The following is a 9,612-nucleotide window of genomic DNA, read 5'->3' on the forward strand; positions in this document are numbered from 1 at the left end:
CAAAACAGCGGGTTATGGGTATAGTGAATGTAGCAATGAAATAATTATAAGCAAAAGACAACAGGCAAATATGTAGGTGATAAAAACAATTTGGTCATTCTGCCATTCATTCCCGGGTGTATGGGTGTTAGCTGCTGGGGTAGAGGAACAATCACACGTCACAACCCGACTCAGAGAAGACCGGAGCCGGCGCGAAGGAGGCTGTTACCGACGGCGACGCCAAGCGTCTGAAGACCAAGCCCCGGTGCAAGCAGTCTGAAGACTGGCCTAACAACGACGGGCAAACGGTCTTCGCCTCCCGGTGCGGCCGACTCTCGGGCTCCCGGTGCGGCCGGCGCCCGGCCCGGCCGGCTCTCACTGGCTGGCTGTCACTGGCATCACCCCGCCCCTCTTTTCTTTTTTCTCCGCAGAGTTTAAAAATTAAAATATGCTTAAATAAAGCAAGAAAACAATAACACAAACACGATTATAAACGTATTTGTAATACGTCAAACACAAACATAAAAACAATAAAACAAAAATACGTGTATAATCAACATACGTGTTTAATCAACGTATGTGTAATACGTCAAACACAAACATTATCAGGGAAGAGATACATTTCTGATCAAACGTAATTGGGAATGCGTATTTGTTCTGGGCGAACGTAATTTTTAGGAGACAGGGTTATTTGATGATGCAATAACGGTCTCTCTTTACTCAGTGGCTCTTCATTATCATTCCAGCTCCTAATTACGCTTGATCCTGATCACACACACACACAAGATACGCAAATCAGCCAGCATGCTGCGTAAGTACATTTGGCTCCCTGATCTCATTAGGCCGACAACTAGCCGCAAATGGTTTCATTAGCACTGGATGCTGCTAACCCTTTTAGCCACCGTGAGCTTTACCTACTGGAAAGCCATTTAGCACCATTGGCAGTTAAACACGGCAGCCGGGCAATTACCTTTTGTTTGACAGAACAAGTGATGGGTGATTAGTATATGGGATTATGTTAAATTAGCCACTTGATTCAATTTGCATTTCTCCAGATTCCAAATATTCAAATATTTAAGGCCTCAGATTCAATATTTCTTCCCAGTCCGGTCCCACACAAAGAGTCTTCCACCCCCGCAGTCAGACTGTTTGACCCAACAGGCGTCAAAGTCTGGCCTCAGGAAGAGCAGAAATATGATTGCAATGACGTTGTTATTGCTGTTCTTTTTTTCCCCATGATTCTTCCCCATGATTCATCTCATCGATTGGTGTTCGTTCCTATTTCCTCTCCTCCTCACTTTCTTTTGATATATTTCTAGAACACAACAACCCCGTCTCCGGGCTCAGATGTTTCCCCTTTAATCACTTTGTTGGTTTTTCATGCCATGCAAGGCGACGTATTTATCCAAGATAACATTTGGGTTTCCCCTAACTTTGCGGGTGATGGAGGATAATTGCTGTTGGTGTGTGTGTGTGTGTGTGTGTGTGTGTGTGTGTGTGTGTGTGTGTGTGTGTGTGTGTGTGTGTGTGTGTGTGTGTGTGTGTGTGTGTGTGTTGGCCTGTCTCTCTGTTTGTATATGTGTCCCCACATTCTGCAAAGCTGATTGCTCCTGGCTGTTCTGAGCACAGCTACTGTTTGGACAGTAAAACACACAAAAAGCATGCTGTATGTATGGACATGTTTCTAAATGAGAGAGTGACAGTGGTTGTACAGTACAGTCGCGTGGGCATGCCAGCTGCATTTGCATGGAAATCCCAAGTTTGCATTTTCACCATTTGATGTGGCAGAAGCTGGACGAATCTACTGTTTAGGCGTAACTGGTTTATCCATTGCTGTTAGCCAAGTATTTTCAAACATGTAACCATGAGGATAATTTAAACTAGTTGTCTCATCTTTGTAATAGCCTACTGGTTATCTGACTAGTTTCAGACATTGATCAATAGGTTTTAGCAAGAAATTTCAGCTGTACAATTTATCTATATTTAGCTAACTGTTACTTTAAGATAGCCTTTGCAGCTGTGTAATCATTTTTGGCTAAAAACTCAATCTTAAACTGTGTAATACATATTTTTGTTAAAGATGCAGGAGGCGAGATTGGGAGCATTTTGATTGCCTCATCGCTAACGTTAGTTAACTATTTTCAATCATGTATACATCGGTTTTAGTTCGCTATTTCAACTCTTTATCTATTGAGTTGAGCCATTTCACCATTTACTGTGAGCTAACTATTTTAATTGTTAATATATTATTTTCAGCGAACTATTTTAACTGATATTACCTACTTTTTACCAACCGTGTATGCACTTTTAGCTAACAGTTTTTACCTCTGCTTGCTTGCTAAGTACTTTTCACATACTCAATAGCGTTCTCTGCTGTTTTCCTTTCTTCTCCTCCGCTGAAGTAGCCGTCCCCTGGTTGGGGATCTCTGCATTAAGTTAACGACGAAGTAAGCTACTAGTACGAGAGGGATAAAAGGCAGAGGGAGAAAAAAGATAGAGAGAAGGAGTTGGAGAGGACCACAAACACATACATCTAACGTGTGCTTATGCAAATCATCTCTTTCACAATGAAAAAAGACAGTTTGATTTAAAAGCAACGTATCTTGCAAAGTGTTTAAGTTACCTGGGACTAAACACTAGAATACAATTTGAGAATTCTAGGTATAGAAACACAAACAACAAACCAGATAAAACACGTCACGTCAGATAAAACACGAAAACATGTCAGTGTATCCAGGATGAGATGCCTTGGCTCTCTGTCTGCCTACTTCACTGTTAGTAATTGTGTTTAGTAAACACTTGAGCTGAAAGACTTCCTCCCTTTCAGAAAGTCGAGTCACAAAAAGAGAAACCTGAGCCCAGGGCGATTCTTTATCTGGATCTGACTCTCTATTCTTGGCTAGTTGCTTTTTACATGACCAGGGCTTGATAAGGACTTTTGATGGGACAAGATCAAGGATAGTTGTCTCAGCGGAAAGAGATCATAGCATTTCAAAGTGCCTTTTATTTTTTATATCAAGGATACAAAAACATACAATGTGACAGGCTTATTATTGCACAAAAAGAGGTTCATTAGGACATCTAGTTCACCACAAACCAGACATGGTGAAGGCCTTGGGATAAAAACGCTGCCGATAAGGCCGAGCACAAAGTTTCCTGAAGAAATATGACCGTTTTCCTGCTCCATGCACGTCCATCCTCGGCCAAGCATCTAAAAGGTGGCTGCAGAGCACAAGTAGAGGAAGCAAGTGTATAGTGTTTCCTCAGGAAACAGACTCCATTTCCACTTGGCTCGTGGACCAAACCGGAATTTGTCCTGCGTAAGCGCTGCGCGGTTAAAAATACCAGAGTATAAAGGGAGAGAGCTGCAGCCCACTGCTATTTCACAACACCTGCGGCGGCACAGAGACAGGGGAAGAGACACAAACGTCTGCATCAAGTTTATTTGGCTTTTTTTTGCGGGTTATAAGATTATATAAGAGAGTAGTTGCTCAATTTAATAAATTATGATGTAGGACGAGTGGACGTTATCAAAATAGAGCTGGTATATAATAAAACTTATAAATAAATAAAACTCAACACCTGTTAAGAAAAATGTTACTTTTGTATTGTGCCAAAAACTATTAGTATTATTCCTATAATTATATTTCCTGAACCAGTTGTTTTGTTTACATGAACTGTATTTCTTCAGAGTTAAAAAATAAGAAGAAGAATGATAATCACCAAAACATATTATTTTTCTTTTCTTTTGACTTTATAAAACCTGGGATACAGAAATAACCATGAGGCATTGTTTTTGCACTAAATAAGGAAAAATGACTGTATGAGCTACGTGTAAACAAATATATATTCCCTTTGTTTTCCTGAAAAGTAATTTACAGACACATAAATGGGTTATCTTAAGATATATATTTATGGTCATTAGATATACTTCTGTTTCTTTACATGATTAATTTTTTTATGCAGTTGATTGCAACAACTAACACATTTATTATCATGAAGATGGAGCGGTGGTATTAACGTGGTCTTCTTTTCCTGCAGAAGACCTTTTTTAAGACCGAAATAAATACATATAACACAGCTTTAGAATGGTTTTAATAGCTGAATACCAGAAGAAGATTTCGAGAAGAAAAAACTCAATAAAACTGTTTACAAAAAGTGAAACCAGTTAAATTTCTAAGACTATTTGTGTCCTGTGGCCAGTTCTCCACCACCGACATCCATCCACCTGAACATTTGCATACATGGGACTCGCGAGGCCGCGGGAGGGAGAAGATCATTAAGAAACATGTATTCCTTTGTTGACAACCAGATTAGCAGGTTGTTTCGATGAGCCGCCGCTTCACACGTTCGGTGCTTGCGAGAAAACGTGCAGGGATCAACTGGGGACAAATTAATGAGGCGCGAGCGGCTGCGCGCGCGCGTTTTGTAGAGCGCCGGGACGAAACTGCTGGGGGACGTTCTCCACGGGGAAGTAAATGTCTCGGAGGCGGCGAATGGTGTCAGATAGTTATTGTCGTCAAAAGCTATAACGTTTTCTTATTTTGTAAGGCGCATGGGGTCAAGCGCGGGGGACTCAAACACAACAGGCCGCTTCAGTGACCTGTTGCGCGCTGGAATTCTGACTCCAAGGCACACCCCGGCCGTCGCCAGGTTTAGTGTCGCCCCCTGTACTCGCCTCAAGGGAAACAGAACATTTTTTTACACCTCACTTACTCACACACCTAGGTCGTGACAGGAGAGGAAGAAAGCATGTCGGTTTGACAACAACCCCTCTGGCATCGTTCATATCGCGGCGTGCATTCGTATATACATTATGGGTGATTGTTTTGGTGCGCTTCAGTGTCCTTACCTGCGTGACGCACCTGAATGCCACTTAATGTTTGTTTGCTACTTTTGGTTGCCGTGGAGGGGGGTGCATGTGTGCGCCGAAGCCACGCCCCCACGTGCTGGAAAGAGCTATAAGACGCTGCGTCAGCTCTGTTGATACTCGCAGTCTGAAACGCTCCGCAGTGGCCAACGTTACCGAACGTAACGCTACATGGACTTTTGTTTCTGTTCGCGTTTACAGTTTTAAACTTTGCTTCTTCTTTATTTGATTTCATTTAATTTGTGTTGGTCATCTAACCAGTCAGGATGGCTCTGGCTGAAGCAATGATGCCTGCCTCGTTTCCAAGCGTTCATGCCATGGAAGCGAAACACTTCGAGAATGTAAGTAACTTTTTATTACATGTTTATTACATTTTTTTGTGGATTTACTTCCGATTGTCGGCTCATGCTAGAGGCTTGGTTTTAACTCCCCCCCGCCCCCCCAGATGTGTGTGTGCAAGGTGGACGAGTGTGCACGCGGCGGTAGCTGCGGCGCAACAGGTGGCGCAGACAGCCCGCTCATCGCGGTGGAGTTCAGCATCGTGCAACGGTCCCCCGCCGCGCTCACCAAAGACGACGACGAGCTGGGGAAGTTCCTGGACATCGAGTTCATCTTGTCCAACACCATCGACTCCGACGTCGTGAGCAGCAGTGGGAGCGTCTCTCCGCCGCAGCAGCAGTGCTCGTACTCCCTGCCGGAGTCGCCGGAGAGTTGCGGCGGCGACTCCGGCCTGGCCGCGCAGAGCTACCATGGCGCGGTGAGCTTCGCGGACTCGAGTCCAGTCCGCAGTCTCATGGCGGAGCTGCTCACGCCGGAGGTGAGCTACCCGGGGGAGAGCTCACCGAAGTGCGCGGGGAAGGCGAGAGGCGGGCGGGAGTACACCGAACTGCGGGCGTTTAATCCGGCCACTCCCGCTCATCACCAAGTGGCAGCATCTCCTCCGCCGCTCGGATACAAAATTAAAAGCGAGCCCGTCGGTCAGTCTTGCATGATGGCCGCCGGTGGCGGGGACTTTATGGGACAGATGTACGAGCGACATCAGATGCGCTCCGTGCACCAAGCAGCTTTTACGCACCACCAGGCTGCCGTTCCAGGCGCTTTGCCGGGATTCGGTGCGCACACCATGCAGCACTCTACACCTCAGGGACGCACAGACTGCCATTTGGCGCAAATGAACACTCACCCCAATCAACACCATCTCCAAAACCAGTACATGAACGCGCACTATCAGCCGCATTACGCGCATCAGAGCGTGGCCCAGTTTCAAGGACAGTACGGCGTGCACGGAGAGCCCGTCCGCGTTCACCAGCATCATCATCCCGCATCAATGCAGGGCATGATGCTCACCCCTCCATCGTCGCCATCGCTGCTGGAGTTTTACGCGCAGGAGGACGCGATGAGCATCAAACAGCAGCGAGGGCGCAGGTCGTGGGCCAGAAAACGCGCAGCGACGCACAGCTGCGAGTTCCCCGGATGTGGGAAAACCTACACCAAGAGCTCCCACCTCAAAGCCCACATGAGAACACACACAGGTGAGCATATTTCTGAGCACAAAGTCTGGTTACATTGTCAGTCGTTCGCCCCATTTAGATTAAATTAGTGTTGTTCTTGCTCTGTAACCTAAACAAAGTCCTTTGCTTTTGTGTCTTTGCAGGAGAGAAACCCTACCACTGCAACTGGGAGGGCTGCGGCTGGAAGTTTGCCAGGTCGGACGAGCTGACCCGCCACTTCCGAAAGCACACCGGACACAGACCTTTCCAGTGTCACATGTGCGAGCGTGCCTTTTCCCGCTCAGACCACCTGGCTCTCCACATGAAGAGGCACATGTAGGCCACAAATTAACTTAAAAGCATCCCAATCCTCTCACAGGGTCAATGCCTGGAGCGATCCCAGAAAGAAGCACAGGGTCGGCCCCCTCACCAGCAGACATTCTGGTCCAAACCCATGGAATGAGACCCCCTTGTGGGGACCTCAGAGTATGTGTGGTGCCTTGGCAGAGTGTAAAGGGCCCACACATATCTTACTGTTGCGTTTCTCAAAAAGCCAAGTGCCTCTTCATCAGGACATAAAAAAAGAATGAACGCTGGTGTCTTTTTTGTTGTTGTACATACCTGTGGATATTTGAACTGACTACATTATAGTAGTTTGTATTTAAGACGTTTCCTCGCCCCTGTTTCTGAAATAAGTTATTGATTGTGAGTGAGTGCCTTAACAAGACTGTGTATTAGCTTCCCAAATGGAGAGGGGGCTTACTGTGGGCAGGACCCAGAACTTTGTACATGTAATTGTATTCTTGAATGTTTACATCTTATATCTTTGATACTACTCAAATCAGGTCTGGGTTTGTTTTTCTTTAGTTTTTTATTGATATTTTTCCTTCTATTTTTGATGTTTTTAATCTACACAATAGAAGTTCTATATTTGCTATGCTTTGTGGGCTCGGCCTACACGCTCCACAAAGTTTGCTTGAGCAATGCTCACAAATGCAGGTACCAAAGCTCATTTTCAGTCCCATCTAAGGATCCCACAAATCAGGTCTAAGGCCACTCTCTAATCAAAATGTGGTTTCCAGCTCAGTGTTTTCTGGGGAGACAACCTATTTTTCTTATGGAAGATGTGATTATTATTTTTTATTTTTTAAGAACGAAGAAATCCACTGCAACAATGGTTGATCCGCTGTACTTGAAACAGAATTGCCACTCAGATGTATCTTTGTTTTTGGTTTTCCCCTCACCGATGCAATTGTCTGTTATGTATTAAAGGGCTCCGAAAATAAAAGTACTTTTACAAATACAAAAATAGTCTGTCACCACCTCTTCTTTCCCACACACACGACACATAATTCACTCAACTCCAGTTTCTCCTTTTAGTTTCTGTATGTCTATTGGCACTGATAAATTTTTTTTTATATTTTGATATCATTCTCAGTACTGCGTGGTGCAATGAAGAAAACAACAAATAAAGCATACCTCAGTCAAATTTAAAGGATTACTTACTGCACATTTGCAACACAGATGCTTTTTACATCCCAAATCTTCTGCCAGTCCCACAATTTCAGCATTTCATAGGACACACTGGTCCACAGTCTGAGGCAAGGAAATCTGAATGTCTAGTTCATAATTCTAGAGCTTTTATACACCAACATCTGACATTACGTGCTTTATAATATTCATAAGCATGAAGGGAATAAGCATCATAACTTAAGTGATGTTATGTCCACATGCCTCTCAAGCTTTACGTCTCCGCTTATGAAAGGCTGCCCTCTGCTGGTCATTCATATAATTACCTCTAGTGGGCTGTGCAGGAGGACAGATTACATGTATTGTCGTTACGGCACCATACTTTTTAGTTTTACTTATGTGTGTGTGTGTGTGTGTGTGTGTGTGTGTGTGTGTGTGTGTGTGTGTGTGTGTGTGTGTGTGTGTGTGTGTGTGTGTGTGTGTGTGACTTTGCTTGGGGACCGGTGGGATTTCCGTCAAATCAATTTAATTCAGTTTATTTTGTAGCACAGAATCACAAATGACTATTTTGCTTTGGAGGGCTTTACAATCTGTACACATACGACATCCCTGTCCCGGTACCTCACCTTGGGGAAAAAAATTCCCCAAAAAAGAAAAATGACTTTCACAGGGAAAAAAGCGCAACAGAGGAGGATCCCTCTCCCCGGATAGACAGAAGCAATATATGTAATGTGTACAAAATGAACAACGTAACAGAGTTACAGCACATTCAATGAATAGGGGGCGAGGAAGCACAAAGACTCTGGGGAAGAAGTAGAGTTAGTGATGTGCATTGAAGAGACATGTATTCATTCAGAAGGAGAGAGAGAAGAGGAGAGAGGAGCTCAGTGTATCCTCAGATGTCCCCGAGCAGTCTAAGCCTATAGCATCATATCTAGGGGCTGGACCGGGACAAACCTAAGCCAGCCCTAACTATGCACGCTATCAAAGAGGAAAGTCTTAAGTCTACTCTTAAATGAGGTGACTGTGTCAGCCCCCCGGACTGAAAGTGGAAGCCGGTTCCACAGAAGAGGAGCTTGGTAACTGAAGGCTCTGGCTCCTGTTTAAGACTCTAGAAACCCTGAATTCAGTGAGCACATCTCTCTAGTGGGGTAACATGGTACTATAATACGCTCTCTAGTGGTGTAATATGGTACTATAAACTCTCTAGTAGGGTAATATGGTACTATACTGTTTCTAGTGGTCTATCTCTTTTCTTAGTTTTTGTTAGTACACAAGCTGCAGCATTCTGGATCAACTAGAGAGATTAAGGCTGGGTTGCACCAACATGGATTAAATTAATCCTGGTTTAGAGTTAATCTAGGGTTAGTAAATCTAGGTTTAAACTGGTTTATAATTAATCAGAGATGTGTTGCCCATCTTAATTGTAACCATGAATTAGTTAAACTAGTTTAAACAAGGTTTAAAACAGGATTAGTTTATGTTGCCGTGGAAACATTTCATTACTGATACCGTTAGTTACCGTTTATAGCTGCCACTACAGTGGCTATAGCTAATAAACTCCGTCACTCTAGCTAGCTATCATGGCACGTCAAAGAGGGTCATACTTTTCAACATTTGAAAAGATGTTGCTAACCGAATTAACGGAGGAGTTTAACTCCAGCTACTAGGATCTGGAGAAGTGGTGACACAGCACAATTCCTCTCACTTCCATGCTTGATTGCTGGTCCAACCTTCCCATTGAGATATATGACAGACACTTTTGTGAATCTATACCGCTGTGGAAACTCGCTGTTGTCATAC

General features: G+C 44.2%; 1 protein-coding gene across 1 annotated transcript; it reads left to right on the top strand.

The window, feature by feature from the left end:
* Window positions 1–5,069: 5,069 nt before the first annotated feature.
* klf17 (Kruppel like factor 17) lies at window positions 5,070–7,639 on the top strand. Its single transcript, XM_079230347.1, has 3 exons — window positions 5,070–5,190; window positions 5,295–6,381; window positions 6,504–7,639. Exons 1-3 carry the CDS (start codon window positions 5,116–5,118, stop codon window positions 6,677–6,679), a joined length of 1,338 nt encoding a protein of 445 aa, XP_079086473.1. The 5' UTR covers window positions 5,070–5,115; the 3' UTR covers window positions 6,680–7,639.
* Window positions 7,640–9,612: the final 1,973 nt, after the last annotated feature.

The sequence above is a fragment of the Taurulus bubalis genome (assembly GCF_910589615.1).
Source record: "Taurulus bubalis genome assembly, chromosome: 1".
Lineage (NCBI taxonomy): Eukaryota > Metazoa > Chordata > Actinopteri > Perciformes > Cottidae > Taurulus > Taurulus bubalis.

Coding starts and splice junctions, on each gene's coding strand:
- klf17 (XM_079230347.1), top strand. CDS start 5,116: ATGGCTCTGGCTGAAGCAATGATGCCTGCCTCGTTTCCAAGCGTTCAT. Junction 5,191..5,294: donor AAGCGAAACACTTCGAGAAT/GTAAGTAACTTT, acceptor CCGCCCCCCCAG/ATGTGTGTGTGCAAGGTGGA. Junction 6,382..6,503: donor CCACATGAGAACACACACAG/GTGAGCATATTT, acceptor GTGTCTTTGCAG/GAGAGAAACCCTACCACTGC.